We start from the raw sequence: 18,963 nt of genomic DNA on the forward strand, positions 1-18,963 counted from the left end.
GATCCTTAATAAAAATCACTATTTTTATAGTTAAGGAAATTAATTAATTAATTAATCTTTATTTGGATTATTTTAAAATTATTTATTATTAATTATTTAATTATTTTTATTATAAAATATTTAGATTATTCCAACTCACCAGTGAAATCTAAATATTAATATCTTACTTGTATTAAAGAAAATCGAACTTTTTCAATTTTTTATTTTTTAAAAAAATATTCAAAATATCAAATTTTTTTTATTTTTTTATCTTATTATTTTACATTGTTTAAATCAATCTTTGTTTTAGTAAACATAATTTTGAATTATCCCAACTTTATGGTGAAATCCGAAAAATTATTTTTACTTGCAACAATTAAAGAAAACTAAATTATTTTAGTTTTATCTAAAAATTACATTTAAAAGATTTATTTAAATAATTTATCATTTTTTATTTTGTTTATTATTTATTATTTTATTATTTTTTTAGCAAAATTATTTTTTAAATTATCCCAACACTTTGATGAAATTTAAATAATATTTTTGCTTGTAATAAAATTTTATTTTTCTTAAATAATTTTTTTTTTTTTTGCATATTATGTTATTTAGGTCCTTATTTTATTTTAGTTTTTATTTTTTTTTTATTTTTTTATTTCTAAAAGAATTATTACTAATAATAATATAAAATAATAATAATAACAATAACAATAATATCATAAAAGATAAACATAAAAATCAACACAAAATAAATAAAATAAAATCAAAATTAAAAAAAAAAACCTGTGAAATGAGTTAAGTTGGTGCGCAGGTCGACGCGTGGATCTTACACAAGTCAAGTGCAAGTTAGACACTTAAAATAAATCGTTTTTGAGTCTCTATAAAAGGCCTGATTCAGTTTTTTTTTTCTTTCCCCACTCTCTCTTTACCCTAGAGCCTTTATCTCTAAAAGACCCAACCTCTTCTGGTGGCAGCCGTGGAGTTAGTTTTTGACCAGTTTGCTACCATGCATTGATGGTAAAAAACTTCAACCAATGTAGAAAATTCAAACCCTATCTAGATTTCAATCACTTTTCTATATTCCGATCGTCAAAAAATTCAAACCTTTTTAGAATCTAGTGACTCAAAAAATTTTCTAAAAATTTTCAAAAAGTTTTAAACTGATCCTTTTTTATTTTCTAAATACTTTTTCAAGCCCAAATTTTTTTTTAAAAAAAATTTAGACCTCTTAAATCGATGATTTCATTTTTGGTGCTTTTTTTGAAAATTTCTTTTTATTTTGTTTGCAGTTGGTTCCTCTTTTAAAGTGGACTATGATTATTATTATTTTTTTTGACAATATTCCCTTCCAATGTTTTTCCTTTCTTTTTTTTTTTTTTTTTCAGAGATTAGCTCTATTTATAAAGCTTTTGAGAATCAAATCTCAAATCTCTTAGGATCTCTTTTGTGAAAAATTTTATAGATCTGTTCAGTGACTTTTGGTTATTGGATTTTATGTTGTCAAATTAAGTAGTGTCAAGGAGAAAATATCACTCTGACAACTTGATTTCAACTGCCAGAGTTGAAACCAACATATTTTTTTATTTTATTTCTTTTTTAAAAATTAATAATAATAATAATAATAATAACAATAATAATAAACAAAATTACATCAGTCAAATTTGATTTACACATTTTATAACTAATTCATCCACACAAAAAATATAGTTAACACTATTCCAAAAAGCTGGCCACTAAAAATTTAAAATAATATTGATTTTTTAATCACTTATTTTAAAAAAGTTTTATGTTATAAATTTATATTGATTAAAAAAAGATAATGAATTTATTTAATAATTTTTTAAAAATTATTTTTATCAAAATTGATTTAAATTTTGTAAATTTTTTATAAAATAACATTTAATTATTTTATAAATTATTGATTTAATAAGTATTAAATATTTTACTTTTTTGCAAGGTTATTTTGAATATTATGTACTATAAAATTTATTTTTTATCTAATAGCAAACATAATGATTTTAAAAATACAAATAATTTATAATATTATATAAAATATAATATTTAAAAGCATTGATGATTTTATCACCATAATAATTAAATTACTGTAATAATCTTTAAAATATTATCAAATGCCAAAAAAAAAAGAAAAAACCCTAAATGATCATGTATATTACCATTTTCACAGTGGTAAAATGTCACTTTCATATTTGACCTTAGGTGATGTCAATTACCTTGTTTTATCCACTTTTAGGTTATATATATATATATATATATATATATATATATATATATATATATAAAGAAACCATTGCTTATAAATAAAAAAATTATAAATATTGAGATTTTAATTTTGAATTTATTAAATGTTACAACTCTATTTTTGTCCTTTCAAATATGAGCTGTATATCTATATACACAAACATTTACAAAAAGATTAATCCAAAGCTTTTGCCACTACTTGGATTGCAAAGATACATCTTTGCTTATTAATTAGGCAAAATGAACTTCTCTATTTACTTGCAAGAAAGGTTTATTTTTATTTTGTTTCAAAGTTTTTATTAAGTCAAATGAAAAATTGGTTGAATAATGCTTAAGAATTCACCATTAATATTTAATAGCATACCATGAGAGATATTTTTCTTTTGGTAAGTAAAAAGAAAACAAAAGAAAAGAAAATATATATCAAATGTTACTTTTTTTTTTTTTTTTTTTGCGAAAAAGATCTCAAATGTAGTTAAACCCATATCTCAAATTTCATTATTTCCAAACTATATATATTTACACAAACTTTTTTCAAAGTGAATAAATTAAACATCTAATAGTTTTTTTAGTGGTAAAAGAGTTTTTAGGTTTGTTTAGTACATTTTATTTTTGAACTAATTCAAATAAGTTTATTTACATTTGATTTAATGAATTCATGAAAAATTATATTTTCACAATCTCGCAACAAATTTGAACAATGATGTATAGACTTTTTAGCTCTATATATTATATTCATTCAACCAAATAAAATAAAAGAAAAGCTAAACATAAGGAGTTAGTTGGATTTACCGAAAACCTCATCAAATCACTTACATAATTTATAACTAAAATTAAAACTAATCTAGATGCGCAGAAGAGAGCTCAATCCCACTAAACCAATATCCACATAATTGATGTTTCTATCCCATGTTTCTCGATGTCACCTCTTGGGTTCCAAATGATGACCTACACAAAAGAAGAATGAGAGAATTGTTTTAAGTTTTCATAAACTAAAGTTATGAAACCCAATGACCATGGCTCATATATATATATATAGAGAGAGAGAGAGAGAGAGAAGTGAGCACAAAAACCTCCACCGACATGTTAATCAAAATTGACTCATCCATTATAAGTTTAAATACATAATTAAATCAATATCATACTTAACTAAAATTATATTACATAATCAGGTATGCCACAACATGGTACCACTATAATTACTTATAATTTAACGTTAATTGACTTAAGTCGAGATTAATTGACTGTGTTAATCCATAATATGAGATAATTGCAACAGTGATATCTCTTGTATTAAAAGGGTTAAGAGTAAATTCCACCTAAGTTTTCAATTTTGAGCATAATTCAATATAAATCCATTAGTTTAAAAATTGAACAACTTATTTCAATTTGTCAAGCAATTGAATTTATAAATGTTATTCTTTATTTTATATATCTATTGAACATATAGTAACAAAAATTATTTGCATTTAAACATTACAACTTTTTAATTTGAGTTTACTTATTATAAATAATTTTTAATTTAAAATGAATAAGTTTGTCAACACTATATTTTCACAAGCATATAAATTTAATTTTAACATATCTATGAGTATTATAATAACTAAAACCAAATTGATAAATAAATTGTGATTATTTTCTTTTGTTTGTTTTCAACCAATTTTTTTTCATATTCATGTTCTTTTTTTTCAGTTGTTACATGTCAAAAACAATAATACATGCTTAATATATTTATTTTATTATACATATATTTACATATTGGCATTATAATTATAAGTTTTGTTTTTATATGTTATATCTAAATTTTTTTATTATAAAATTGATATATTTTAAGAAAAAAAATTTTATTATTAAATATTACTTTATATGAGTATTTGGCGATAGTGATTTTTTTAAAGGTAAAATGGTGTTCAAATGTGATTTTTAACATGAAAAATCTAATTATGTTGTGAAATTAAAAACTTTGGGGTGAATAGCTCATTTTTTAAACTAATGAATTTGTATTAAATTATATTCGAAACTCAATGACTTGAGTGGAATTTATCCAATGATTAAGCATCATCTCATGTAATGAACAATAAAAAATTCAAATAATTCAAATGTGCAATCTGAACCCATTTTATAAATAGAAAGGGAAAAAACTACAATAAAGCACTTTATTTGCAAAAATTTCACTTAAAACATGATTATGATTAGTTGATTTTATTAAATTTTCATGTCATTCATGATTTCAAATAAAATTTCATTGTGAATAAAAGATTATAAAGAAGAAGATTTTTTTTATTAATTTTGTGCTAATTACATAGTTGAGGAAAAAAATGAAACAATTTTGTGTTTACTTTTGTTATACTTTTGCTCTTTTTAAGTTTTTAATCGAGATAATATTTTTTAAAATAAAATGAGAGATTTGAATTCAATTTTCGAATAAAATATATAAATCATTAGAATGCGATGGAACTAGAGTTAATAAAATTGATTGAATCCAAAAATTCATTTGAAATTTGATTAAATTTGATTTGATTAAAAAAAGTTAATAATCCAAATCTGTTTAACCCAAGTCTAATTTAATTCAAATTCAAAATGATTTAATCTAAAATGACTCATATATTAAAATAAAGTGAATTTTTTTAAACATAAAATGATTCGATGAAGAATGACCGATTTGATTATCCAATTGCCACCTCTAAATCAAGTAATAATTTAATTGGGAAAGAGTGGATGATTATAGAGGTGATGTTCATCAATCATGGCCGTTGGCATGTACAAATCTAGGATGTAGTAGGACCCTTAAATATGATAAAATCATTGACTTGAAAATTAAGATTGAAAGGGGTATCTTGCTCCCACTTTATCATTGCTCTATTTTTATGCCTTAAATGGCACCCTATTCCTTTTACTACACTCACTTCTCTTTTATTCTTCCACCCTCTCTCCACCTAAAGTCATAGCTTCACAGCTCACCAATGCTCTCCCTTGCCCTTACCCTGTCCACCATATCTGCTTCCATTATCTTTACTTACATGTAATTGCCCCTAATTTCCCCTCTTAATATCAAACTTAACCTCTTAATGGATAATACATTGATGTACTCTTTTGAACTACCAAAAATTTTAGAAATCAATGACTAAAATGAAGTATTTGAGGATTTGATTCAATGATTGTGTTTTTGTTTTTCAAAGAGTAAGATTCAGATTCTATCTTTTCAAATAAAAAATAGCTTAAAACAATTTTTTGATAAATAATCGTCTTAAATCAAGATACAAAATCACTAGTTTTATAAAATCGTATTTCAAAACTCAAAACTAAATTTTCTCTAAAATAATAAGATCGGTTTCATAATTTGAATGTTATAATCAATGACTTAATTTGATTTTAGAGTAAAAAATACATGTTTTGGATGATAACTAATATTTTAATTAAGCTGAGAATGAAAATTTTCATACATGTTTTTCAGGTTTGGTAGATGGAGGAAGCTTTTCAATGCAAAAAATTGGAAGTTGGGCTACATATGAAATAAAATTGGTGTAAATATGTAAGCATCAAGTAAGGATCAGAAGCGGCAAATAAACGAACCCACCTAGGATTTTGGTAGACATAATCATGTAAAAGGAAATGACAAAGTAGTCTCCTCCGTAGTCTTCACCAACAACATACCTAGAAATCAAATATTGCATGTAACAACCAAAAGAGCTTTTAGCCTACCAGTTGTATGGAAAACTATGCTCCACACCCAAAGTTTGTTAACAAACAATTCAAATGTGAAATTCCCATTTCTTTTATAGTCTTATTTAAAAACCCCCACAAATTTAGGGTATGCTTTTGAATATCAAATTGCATGTTTCTGGCACATAAGTAAAATTTTCTAAATCTCAACATCAATAAATTCTTTAAGATTTTTAAAACAAGTGTAAATTCTTAAAATACGAGTATATCAAAGTATGGGGTTTGATTTAGTTAGTCATACAATCACCCTTAAAAGTTAACAATTTAACGTGTTTGAGATTCAAAATTTAAACAATTGTAATCTCTTCTTATATCCCTAATTATGATAATTTTTGAAAAAAAGAATAAGGATATATCAAGTGGGTAACTTCTTTTGTTTTAAATTAAAAAATATATACTTTAATTAACTTTATGAATCCATTCATATTTGAGAAAAAATGGTTCACATGAAAAATCATATTGTACTCACAAATTTAGCAACATAACTTGAAGCTTAATTGCAAATTTTTGCATGTGATTGAACAAGTCATTTCTTCTGAATATGAACTGACTAACCTCTATAACAAGTCAAGCCAAAAGAAGTTTTCATAAAACATATCAAATTTGTCTGCAGATTGGCTGCAAAAAAATCTCATAAACTTTCCTTCTTTTTTTTTTTTTTATTTGCATGAAGAAATGAGAAAATTTTCATGCAATGAAAGATAAATATTGATGGGGTTGAAACAAGTAGAGAAATGGAACAAATTTTGGTGCCCAAGCAAAAGGCTCTCCTTATTTACCAATCTTGTAGGGTTTTGGGTCAAATTGGGACCTGCATGCCAAAGGGATGAGTATCAAATTAATTAGAGGGTGTTAGAACTTTATCAAAAGGGTTAAGGAGGAATAATCAAAGATGGGAACATCTTCACAACAATTATTTAATTTGGATGGAACATCTTCTCTTCCATAACTTTTTGTTTAAGATAATGAACATTTTTTGGACAAACCCAACAACTCTATTGTGTTTATAGCTATTAAACTTTCCAACTAATTTGCTAAAAGTGTTTGTTTTTATATAAATCGATAATGTAATTTTTAATTTCATAAATGGATTAAAAAAATAATTATATTTCTTTTACATTTTTTTTTTCAAATACGGTATTAATATTAAAAAAAAAGTTAAAAAATTACTCATAGATTAACTGATTACACTTGAAAAGAATTATTTCCTTTATAAATATTCTTTTTTCTCTCCACTTTTGTTGGTTTTGATATTTTCAGTGACTTTTTTTTTTTTTTTGAAAAATTGCATTTCCTATTTTAAGTTCTCCAACATTTGCAAATTTGATGCCTTACAATTATATGTATAGAATTAATGGAATAATCCTTCAGCTTATTATTCCAATCAATGGTTTCATAAATAGTTGAACATTCATGGTAATTAAACATCGAGAAAACTTTCATTTTTGTATGTCATTCTTATTTAATTAAATTAATTAGATTTTTTTTTTGTTTAATGTCTGGTGTCTAATAATTATTTTGAGTTTTAATTAATTTAAAATCAAGTTAGATCGAATTAGACCCCATAAGAAGAGATAAGTTTTTTTAAGTTTATTTTTTTCATTTATAAGATTTAAAATTAAAATTTTATTTAAAAAAAAATTGAGTTTCTTACCACGATCAATAAGCGTTAGTAAATTAATTAGATTTGATCCTTAAAATTGATTGCTCAACTGTTCACACCTTAATAAAATTATATTCTACCAATCTTATATTTATTTACATTTTTCTTAACCAATTCTTGTTAAGTCTCGAAATTTTTGAAATAGAGTATCGTTTTACATTTTATAACTGAAAAAACGTGTGCAATTTAGAGATAAAAGAAATAATTATGAATATTAAAATTTAAATTTTAAATTTATTAAATATTATTTTTTAAAAATAATTATACGAATCAAATCATACACATATATAATTATATAGACAAAAATAATTCAATTACTACTATATTTTGCAACATATTGTGAAAGGCATGAATTGTTTACCAATCTCATTTTCTTTTTTTAATCTTATAATTATTTAATCATAATAAAAATTATTTAAAAATTTACACTTATAAATACATGTTTCATATAAAATTTTGATGAATTTTATGTATTTCAAAATTACAATTAATTAATTATACTATAATTAATATGCTCCCCATCTAAATAGGTAGGCTAGCTAATAAAGTTTCTAAATGAATTAATTAAAATTTTTGTACTTAAATTAAAAAAAGTATTGATTTAATACCCCAAAAAATAAAAAAGGCAGCCAAAATAAAAAGCCAAAATTAAGGGAAGTATCCTTTTGAAGGGATTCCAGTATTCCAGTATCAAATCCATCCTTTTCTTTCTTTCTTTTTTTTTTTTTATTAAACAAAGAAAAAAAAATCAGATAACGGCGTTAAGCAACACCGTTAACACCGACGAACCAGCTTACATATATATCAAGAAAAAAACAATGAAGTAACAGAAACATTCTAAGCAGAGCACAGGACTACCGGATAACACAGAAAGACAGAAGACAAAGCTCGATAAGGCAAAACAAAGAGACTTCATTTGTTCATTAGATCGGACCAAAAAATGTAAGTAATTTACCACGCTTGCCCCTCACTTCCTTTACCGCTCTTCAAAACTTATCGTCTCTTCTTCTTCTTCTTCTTGAATTTCATGCACGTGAAAAATGTGAGTTTTAAAGTTCAAATCTTTGTCTTTGAATGTCACCCTTTGAAATACAAGATATCCCTTTTTTCTTTTTTGTTTCTTTGTTTGATCTGAACTTGGATTTCATTTCTTTCCTAGTTTTTTGAAAATGGTTGTTGTTGTTTTTGGTTTTTTTTTGGGTGTTAGTGTCTGCACTTTGCTTTGTACTTGGTATAGAAATGAAAGTAAAACCAACATTTACAAAATCCTAAAGTTTGTTTTTTTTTCCTGTTTTGGTTGCTTTTGATAGCTAACAAATGTTGGGTTAGTGTTGGATTTGAATTTTAATAGCTGTGATGTGAGAACAATTGAATTTTTTTTAATGTGAGTTTGGTTGAGTTGAAATTTTGGATTGTGTACGCGGAGCTTAAGTTAGTTTGTTCATGTAGCCAACCCAGTTGATGTATCCCATGCTGCAGCCTCCTTTGTACAAAAAAGATTTTGGATTGTTCTTTGAAAGCAGATTTTATTATACATTACATTTCAGATTCTGTTTCTCATGATTTTTGAGGAACCAAATGGAGGGTCTGTAACCATTGCTGGTATTATTATCTTTTTGTAGTCTTTTTTGAATTGTTTAATCTGATTGTGAGGCCTTGGAGTGCATATCTGTGTTTTAACTAGATGGTATATCAGTTCAAACACAAATTTTCTATTTTTTGGGTGTATCATTTTTCATTAGTAAAATTTATGATTAGGTATTACAGTCTTTAGGTGAATAATGTTGATTTTGGAATCAATTCTGAAATTTTTTGAATTTCCCTTGATTCTAAATTTAAATGATAGGAACATCCCATTGCCCTGTCAAAACCAAGTTCTGTATTCTTTTTGCCTTTTTTTTTTGGGGGGGGGGGGGGGGGTGGTATGGCTTTTGACCTGCTCTTTTTTTTTTTGGTGTGTGTGTGTGATTGAGTTGGTTAATTGGACAGTTATCATAATTATGGACTTGGCAAGCCATTTCCTCTTGATTAATATCCCACTTCTATTCTTAATTAGGTACTTCCTTCTATGTCCTTTGATAATTCCATGATTTAAGATGCTAATGATTCTGTTTGTGGCTTCTTTTTCTTAAAGAAATCGAAGATATCTTTCCAGGCAGGCGTAGCCATTATTTTTTATTTTCTTTTTTCAAAAAAAGGTATTTTCTATTATCTTTGGTAATTGCAACTACTCCATTATCTATTCATCTTCCACCAGAAGAGTTCTTTAATTCCTTTTCAGTGATTAGTTTCACTCCTGCTGTAATTGAGCTTAGTTTGTGGAAGAGGGGAAGCCATTGGTTGTATTGGAGTGTGCTTAGGAGTTTTTATGAATAAGTATAGTTGAAAAAGTCCTGTCAGAGTGCAGGACTTAATGTTTTCTCTTTTATCCTGTTATTCATATCTCATATTCTCTTTATGTGCCTTGTGAATTGCAATTGAAGAAATTATGTTATAGCTATTGTATCTGGGTTCTATAAAATCTATACTGTTCTTTCTGTTCAGTTTTCAATTGGGGGATCTCTAGAATGAGATAAATCTTTCTAGAAGCAAATGTACCCACCGCATCTAATATGATTGATTGATTGCTTTGAGATACCATGATTTCAATCAAACTAATATGATTAAACTTGTTGATGGTTTTATGTAAATTAAAATCAAAATGAAGCTACTGATGGCAATATGGATGTTCCAATTAATATCTGCAGTTCAATGGGAGTAGAAGTTACAGACATCTGCACAGACAAGGAATTAGATTGTGTAATAGTTTACTTAAATGGTGTTTCACAAGATTCAAATAATGAACCATTTCACAGTCATCACAATGCCATGCAGTCATATGTGAATGGGGATCCTGAGCTCCAAGGTACAGAAGAAGGCACTGACGCAAAAGAATACAACGTTAAGGAATGTGCTATCGAAAACTCAGTTGAGAAATCTGAACTAAGTCATGTTGGGAACAGTAATGAAGAGCAGAGCATGTTAAGCTCCAATCTTCAGGCTGGCCTGCCTAAGGATAAGGTCAAACAAGAAACAGCCAAAACAAAGAATAATAAATCAAGAGGATCCCAGCATGTATCAAAACTTTCTGCAACAAATGTTCGAATGAAGCGCACTGTTCCACAGCCATTTGCCCTTGCAACTGAAAAGCGTGCTTCATGTGTAACTCGTCCTGCAGTGGCTGAACCTGATGCTGGAACTGGCATGAACAAATCCTCTAACACAAATGGTGCACATCATCCAAACACGACAAAACAGAATAAGGTAACTTTCCTTATCATGATTTTCTCTGTTGGTTGTTGTACTTCACTGTTGGCCATCTGTTCTCTTTCTTTAAACTCCATAGTCCCTGCAACTGCTAGTAATAAGTTGTACTTAAGCAAATGTGATTGTACAAAGCACAGGCCTTCATCAAGTTTTATATGTGTTAGAAGTTGTATAAATTGATAGCAACTATATTAATTGATAATAGTAGCAAACTTTTCTTTCTCTGGAATGTTGATTTATTTTGACATCATTTCTGGGTAAATGCTCCTAATGAAAACCTGAAGGAATCACATTGTGCCACAATTAATAGCTTGTACATTTTTTTTTAATTAGAATTTCAGAAATGGAAATTTTAACTCCAATAAGGAATAAGCACTCAGAAGTTTATCATAGAATTGATCAACTACAGGCTTAGAAATTTCGTTTCTTTGTTTTCTCCCCCTTATAGCTGCTCATGAAGTCTCTATATGTTTTTCAGCAGCCGCAATTGATCTTGAGGAAGCCACTGCAACCTAATAACAAGAAGCATCCTGATGATGATGAATCTTGTTCTGTTACTTCTACGTATCCCTGTTCTACCTGAATTTTAAGTTCAATTGTGCCTTTTTTACACTTGCTTGCTGTTATACATCTTTGATACTCTCTTCTTCTGTTCGAATTGATATATAGGGTTTTACTCTGTTTAAAAAGGTGGTATCTTGAATGCTTGATATTATCTTCTAAAATGTCCATAAATGTTGCCCTTGTAATTGTGAGAAAATTTGCTCAATTGTCAAAATATCTTGTCAAATTATGAGCACTAAACCATAGTAAAAGGCAAATTTTTATCATTATAAAATTCTAAAAATGCATTTTGATTGCATGCCATATTCCCGTGTTCCGGGACACAGACACTGCATGCCAATGGCAAAGCATGAGATCATCTCTCTGTCCACAAATCACTGATGTTGTCCCTTTATGTACAAAGCTCTGTGGTCTCTTCGCAGACTGCCAAGCACAAGAAAACTGTTGGGTTCGCTCCCACATTTAGATGTTCTGAACGTGCAGAGAAGAGGAAGGAGGTATTTCCTCAACTTAAATACGCTCTGTGCATCTGCCTTGACTTAAGTATCCGAACTGCATCTTCAAAATCTGAAACACAAATCCTTGTCTCACTTTGTTGTTTTCTTGTAGTTCTATTCAAAACTAGAGGAGAAAAACCAAGCTCTGGAGGCTGAGAAAACCCAAATTGAAGACAGAACTAAGGTGCAAAAACTAACCATGCTGCCTACATCTCTCTCTCTCTTATGTCTACCAGTTCAGTTTTACCATCTGAGGCAGATAATTATAATTAAAAAATAACCCAAGACTGGTAATTCTGTTATTTCCTCTTTGCTTCTTTCTTGATAAAAACTTCAAAAAATTTTCAAGGAAGAAAGGGAGGCAGCCATCAAGCAATTCAGAAAGAGTTTGACATTCAAGGCAAGCCCAATGCCAAGCTTCTACCATGAAGGACCACCACCAAAAGTTGAGCTGAAAAAGGTAGTAGTGCAGATTTTTATTAATCTTTAATGTCATTGAGCCTGGTCAAACAGCTAATTTACTATTAAACAGATATCAGAAACAATAAGTGTCTGATTCATTTTTGGTAAGTTATTTTGCATCTTCTCTGCATGTTTGGTTAAAATTTGATATGCTATTTGTATGGATGCCAGATGCCACCAACTCGTGCAAAGTCTCCAAAGCTAGGTCGGAGGAAGAGCCTTAGTAATGAAGTCAGTTCAAGTCAAAGAGAGATAGTTAAAGGCGCTTCTCAACACGGAAATCATCACTCTTTGGGTAGTCAAAGAGAAGACACTATTGCCATCACATTTGGTTCTGCAAACAAAAAGAATCAGAACAATATCCTGAACGGCCAAGCTCCTTTGAAATTCAAAGATAAATCCATGAAAGTGCAAGAGATGAGTGAATGAGCTCCACAAAAGGCAAATGGCCACACTGACTCAGACATTGATTTCCTGTCTTGAGTTTCTGGTGCGTTCTCTAATTTAAAAGGAGGAAAGGATTTATTCTCATGTTTTCTTGTGACTGCTCTAAAGAATGTGTATTTTGTTTCCTTTAAGTTGCAAAGACTTGTTCCTTTTTTGGCACTCTTATTAAGTGTAAATTTCTGTAAGTTATAATCTTTTCATACATATAAAAAGTCCCTGATTTGTTGTAATATTTAACAAAGTCAAGAGACTCCGCTTCACTTATTTGAACAATTCAATAAATTTGACCATGGATTTCCAACTCTTTGTTTTAAGCTCATGAGTAAAGGAGGCACAGACTACTTCCTGTATAATTCTCCATTCTTACGATCCTTTTAGTTTGCTGCCATCTTTTGCTGACACTGACAGTCTTCTTGCATATTTTCCTGAGTGTTTGTACGCAAAACTGCCATTGGACTTGACTTGCATTTGCTGCCTGTTGAACCGGTTGGATGACTCACCATTCCTATGTGATATAGAATTGTAGAAAAGCAGAGGTTGTAACCATTATCAAAACTTTTGAACCAGTGAAGATTGTATACTCAAATTGTCAGGTTTTTTGGTAATGTGTGAAGACTTATGCTTGTTGCCTCCATTAAGAGACGAAAAATGAAGATAAAGGTAGGTAGGGTCCGTTAAGGGATGCTTTCTTATGGTGGAAGTTGAGCTTTCTATGCATTGGAAATACTTGTTTTGCTTAGATATGGCAAGCCTCATCTGAAAAGGTCTTAAAGAAAAAGAGAAAAAAGATGCCCATGGAGCATAAAGCAGTGTTGTGTGTATTTTTTTTAGTGACTTTAACAGCAAAAGACACCTTTTTGAGCTGAAAACGCGTCATTTGTGTTAATAATTTTCCTAGTAAAAAAGGATTCTGGCTTTAAAATTTGCTCAAACTTTGAGCCCTTGGATTTTCTAAACCGCTAATCTAAAGTTTTTTTTGGCTCTTTCTGACTAGCTTTTCCTTGTACAGAAGATGCTTATATCTACGATCCTAGTTGCTGGGTTTTGCAAGTTTCAAACACCAAAATTGTGAGAATGTTTAAGAAATCCATAACTTCTAAAGTGCCCCAAAAACACTTCAGAATAAGCAAAGGGTTGGCTTTTAATTCAAACATAAATGTCAAAGAATATGCCTTACCTTCCATTATAAGGAAAAAGAATTAATAAGCTACAATTGTATTACAAATAGAAGATAGAAATGAATGTAGGTTACCAAACGAAATACTTTATCTTTCTGAGTTTATTGTCATATTCAGATATCTAAAACTCTTGTTGTTGATGGTATTCTGGAATCGGTGACTAGATGCTTGACGGAAGGTTGCTAAGTTGGCCGACTTGAGGCTGGAATGACCTATAAGAGAAGAAACAGTTCGGGGACGAGAGAGGTATGATTTCGGGACGCGCGTTTTAACATTCAAGTCAATAAAATATAGTAGGTGAGGGAAGATAAAAGAGAAAAAGATAGGGAAGTATGCAAGAGAAAGGGAAAGTGAGTAAATGGTTCAAAATGATATGTGTTTAGACCTTACTTTTTGTAATGAATTGGTGCTGACGTGGTCACATGGGTTTGTATTGATTTTTTATAATGAATTGATGCTGACGTGTTGAATTTGATTTATATTGATATGATAATTGGATTATTTGATATTAATTAAATGTTAAATTAATTGAGATGATCGTTAATTGATTGAATGATTCATAATGATATATATATAAGTCTTATAATTAATTGGTGGAGATATGATTAATTAAGTTTGTATTGATCGTTTATAATAGATTGATGTCGACGTGATGAGTTGAATTTATATTGACATGGTTAATTGATTTATCTAATATTAATTAAATGTTAAACCAATCGAAGTGATTATTGATTAAATTATTCATATATTAATCAGATGATCCAGAATGATATATATATAAACCTTATCTTTTATAATAAAATAGTGCTAATGTGATTAATTGAACTTGTACTAACCTTTTATAATAGATTGGTTCTAACATGGTTAGTTAAGTTTGTACTGACATGATCAATTGATTTACTTGATATTAGTTAAATGTTGAACTAGTTGAGGTGATCATTAATTAGACGATTAATATGTTAACAGGAGATGAAACGTATAACAATTGTCATGGGGTTAATTTTTTTAAAGACAAACACATGATGTCTGCCATTATCAAAAAACCTGTATTTCATTCCATTTAAGCTTGGAACCACACTGTTTGTGGCATTGCCCTCGTTGATGAAGCTTCTCAGTTCTCCCGCCTCCAATCTTCCCTTTTCCTCAAGTAGGAAGCAAATGAGACGTCCTTTAAACACCCTTTGTGAAGATCATGATTCATTTTCTTCAGTTTTCAGCTCACTGTCAAAAGTAATCCTAATCATTATAACATCAATTTCTTCAAGCAATGATCATTCATTCATTTGATGATTCTTGGTTTACATTGTTCCATCAAATGGCATTCGTTATGACGCGTGTACCGTTAAATTTATGAGAATTTTATAGTTGATTTGGGAGGGATAGGATTGACAGGTAGAAGAGAGCTTTTGCTAGTCTTTTGTCTGATGCTAAAACAAGCTATTGCTTTGACCTGAACATTTCACAAATCTTTTCTTTTTATTATTTTCAAGCCCATTTTTAATCAGTAAAAGCAATAGCTTTAATTTCTTCCCCCAAAGTTTATATCATTTTCAGTTCTTTTGACTTCTCATTTTCTATTTACGGACGAGGTGTGTTTGGCAGCATTCTTCATAAATTTGTCAATATCCATGTGATCTTATGTGATCTCACTAAGATGGGCAAATCTAAAGAAAAATTGGATTGAAAACAGATCCATCCAGTTACCTTGTACTAAAATTTAACAAATTAAAGATTTTCTTGTTGATAAACAAATCAATACAATAGGATTGTCTCCACTATCAAGTATTGTCTAAAAGTCTATTCTCATGATTTTATCTTTTAATAAAAGATATTGTAATACTTCAATTTTACATCGAAATATTTTAAAAAATTATTGTGATATATATGTAAAAGTTTAAATTTAAATTTGTGAGACGTTTTTTATAAGATAAAATAAGATATTCGCTTAGAAAATTATAATCAAATCCTTGATTATTAGATGTAAAATTGCTTCCTTCAATTTTAGATTATCGTTTAGTCAAATAAAACTATAATACCATATTAAAGAAAGTGTAATAAAAGCGTCTGATTGTTTGATTCAATGTTAATGACATATATTCCCTGCTTAAAGAATTGGGTTCTTTCGAATCCTTCTTTCTCAGAATCTAAGAAATGAAACATTAAACTAATGATCATGTGAGAGCTCAGCTTTCAAGTATTTTCATAACTTTGTGTAGAACCAATGACCTTTCCATATTTGTTCTTCATACTCGTTTGCTGATGAGAGGTGGTTTTCAACTTTCAAACCAAACGCAACCTAGAAAGAGTTAAAACATGGAAGTTGAAAAACTTAAAATCAGTGTGCAAAAGCATGATAGATATGGAAGCTGTAGAAAGCGGGATCTACGTCATCCGACCCACAAAAGGAGATACTCATCCTCACGTAATAAGGGCCCATGAAAAAAAAAAAAAAAAAGAACATTGCATGGCCAAATCAATATCAAACAGTCATCCCCTAACACTCTTTTCTTTCCTCCCTCCTTCCTTTCTCTCTCTCTCTCTCTCTCTCTCTCTCGCTCTCTCTTCTTCTCTCTTTGACGTCTCAAACAGTTGAGGGGAATGCTGTCTGGTTCGAGACCATTCATTTGAAGTTCTAGACTTCATCTGAATGATCTCGGACCAGGCTTCATTCCCCCCAACTCAGGATATACACAGTCAACGACCCTGGTTTTTGTTACATTCATGAAAATCTCAACAGGTCAACTCATTTTTCTTAATGTTTTCAGGGTTTAGCAATGAAATTCATATATGTTTTCTGTTTGTAGGTACCCTTGGGTTAAGAGAGGATATAGAATCTGGCAGAATTCCAGAATCTAAGCAGGTATATAATTAGTTTTGGTCCATTTTATCACAATGCTGTTATTTGTTTAATTTGAAGTAAATTTTAATGGAATTTTGACTCTTGAATTTTCCTAGCTATGATCTGATTTTCTTATGGAGAAAGCTTCTAACAGTATAACTAATGGCCTCAAAGAGAAGGCAAACATTCACCAGAATTCCTGATGAAATTTCGATTTTCAAGTGATATAAACATTTTTCTTACATTGTCAAATCCATGTTTGATCATTCAGAGAAGTTTGCAATCAAGCAAGTTGCCATGAAATCAGTGTAATATAAATTCTAACAAAAGACAGTGCTACTAATAATTGCTAGAACTTCATTTCAGTATGTCTAATCTTTGGAAAAAATGGAGCATTGGAACAAACTACTAGAAAACATCTTTCTTTGTAGCTTTGTTTAGATCCAAACGCACCCCAAGTCTGCCGACCTTTGTCTGTTTTTACCAAATTCGTTGAAAAAAACAGCAATTGGATAGGGGGTTTGTGTGATTATGTGAAAACATGACTGAAAAGAGAGGAAAAAAAAAAAAAAAGGAACAGCAACAACACAAGAAATTACTAAAGTTGTGTTTCATCTTTTTGCAGTTAAAATTTTTTCCAAATTAGCTTTGCTTGTGAAGAGTTGCAAAGAATATCAGCTTGGAGCGCTTGGGGAACTTTTACTTTATTAGTTGCACTTGCATGAGAGGGAGATATTCTCATCAAAGTTAAGCTTTGAATTTTACCTTTTTTTTTTTTCTAAGCCAATAATTTATTGAAAGGAAAAAGGAGGGACCAAGCAGCTTTTATTTTCACGTTAAAACTGCCATCATCACATACATCATAACTACATCTTTTGTCTTTGTCTAGACATAACAATTGTGTATTTCTATATGTCTATTTCATTTCGTGAAAAATACTTATAAAATACAAAAATTATTATACCAAATGGATCAGGTCAGTTTCCCAGCCAATGTGGGTTAGATTTGTGCATGAAAAAACCCTCTGGTTCCCTTATGGGTCTGCTTGGCTCATCTTGTTAGCCCCATGCTAGCTACACAATTTACTGCTATGTCTCCCAGACTTTGTCCCCTCAAACATTATTTGAAGGCCCTTTAGAAAATCAAATTCTCCTTTTCTTGAAGATCTGATATTAAGGATTGCATTATTCAAAATGAATTTAATTGGAAAAAAACATTGCAGACTGCAAGACCTGGTAAAGCCACCTATAATTGTCCAGTGGAATGTGCAGTGTATAAAGTGAAAAATACTACTATTTCATCTGATATAGTCATATAGCAAGTTGGTGGTTCATAAATAAGTGCTTCCATATTTGGTTTTGGTAATTAATCAGAAGATAGAGATGGGATATGGTTAAATGCAGACAAAAAAAAAATGGCAGGACAGAATTTGCAGATTTAAGAATCAAATTATTTTCTTTTTATAATCTGAATTCAAAAATTGGAGAATATTTTAGTACTAATCAATGAAATGTATTGACTATAACTTCTTGCATTAAGGATTATCTTGAAAAATTATCTAGCTATGTATTTGCAACTAATTTAGAAGCCCATTATGTGAAAAATTGCAAATGGGATCAAACGTCAACTTGTGATATCTCTTTAATTTTAATCCGATTCAATTGCTGATAATCTCAAATAAAAAAAATCAAATTAAAAATTAAAAATTAAGCAGACAGCTAATAAATAAATATATATTATGTTTTGTTCTAATCTTCCTCTGGGTTTTACTTGTAACTGTGTTTAACCTTCTAAAGTCATAGCATCATTATCTCTTCTTGACTAAAAAATAATAAAATATTTGAGGCAAATCATGCATGAAAAAAAATGGTTGATTCTGATAATTTTTTTTTATTATTTTAAGCATACATTGTATGATCATAATGATTAATTAATCAATTTGAAAGCGTCATTTTCAATTTTATGGTACTGTACAAGTTTTTGTCCATTCATTTCCAATTCTTACACTATAATTTTTCTCATTCTGGATATAAATATTCAAATTAAAAT

The 18,963-nt window shown here is 28.9% G+C and overlaps 1 protein-coding gene across 2 annotated transcripts; it reads left to right on the forward strand.

The window, feature by feature from the left end:
- Positions 1-8,449: 8,449 nt before the first annotated feature.
- On the forward strand, positions 8,450-13,198 carry LOC111279588 (protein WVD2-like 3). Of its 2 annotated transcripts, XM_022866542.2 has the most exons (8): positions 8,450-8,563; positions 9,756-9,819; positions 10,369-10,924; positions 11,406-11,491; positions 11,895-11,988; positions 12,101-12,172; positions 12,338-12,448; positions 12,622-13,198. In XM_022866542.2, exons 3-8 carry the CDS (start codon positions 10,373-10,375, stop codon positions 12,877-12,879), a joined length of 1,173 nt encoding a protein of 390 aa, XP_022722277.1. In that variant the 5' UTR covers positions 8,450-8,563; positions 9,756-9,819; positions 10,369-10,372; the 3' UTR covers positions 12,880-13,198. The 2 variants fall into 2 exon arrangements, with proteins under 2 accessions (XP_022722277.1, XP_022722275.1); XM_022866540.2 differs by lacking the exon at positions 9,756-9,819.
- The last annotated feature ends 5,765 nt before the right edge of the window (positions 13,199-18,963 follow it).

The sequence above is a fragment of the Durio zibethinus genome, chromosome 27 (genome assembly GCF_047325235.1).
Source record: "Durio zibethinus cultivar Kanyao isolate XHJ-2024 chromosome 27, ASM4732523v1, whole genome shotgun sequence".
In the NCBI taxonomy this organism is placed as follows: domain Eukaryota; kingdom Viridiplantae; phylum Streptophyta; class Magnoliopsida; order Malvales; family Malvaceae; genus Durio; species Durio zibethinus.

Bases quoted from the DNA above. Each gene is read 5' to 3' on its own strand.
- LOC111279588 (XM_022866542.2), top strand. From the start codon at position 10,373: ATGGGAGTAGAAGTTACAGACATCTGCACAGACAAGGAATTAGATTGT. The intron at 10,925-11,405 runs GTAACTTTCCTT...TATGTTTTTCAG, and splicing joins ACACGACAAAACAGAATAAG to CAGCCGCAATTGATCTTGAG. The intron at 11,989-12,100 runs GTATTTCCTCAA...GTTTTCTTGTAG, and splicing joins GTGCAGAGAAGAGGAAGGAG to TTCTATTCAAAACTAGAGGA.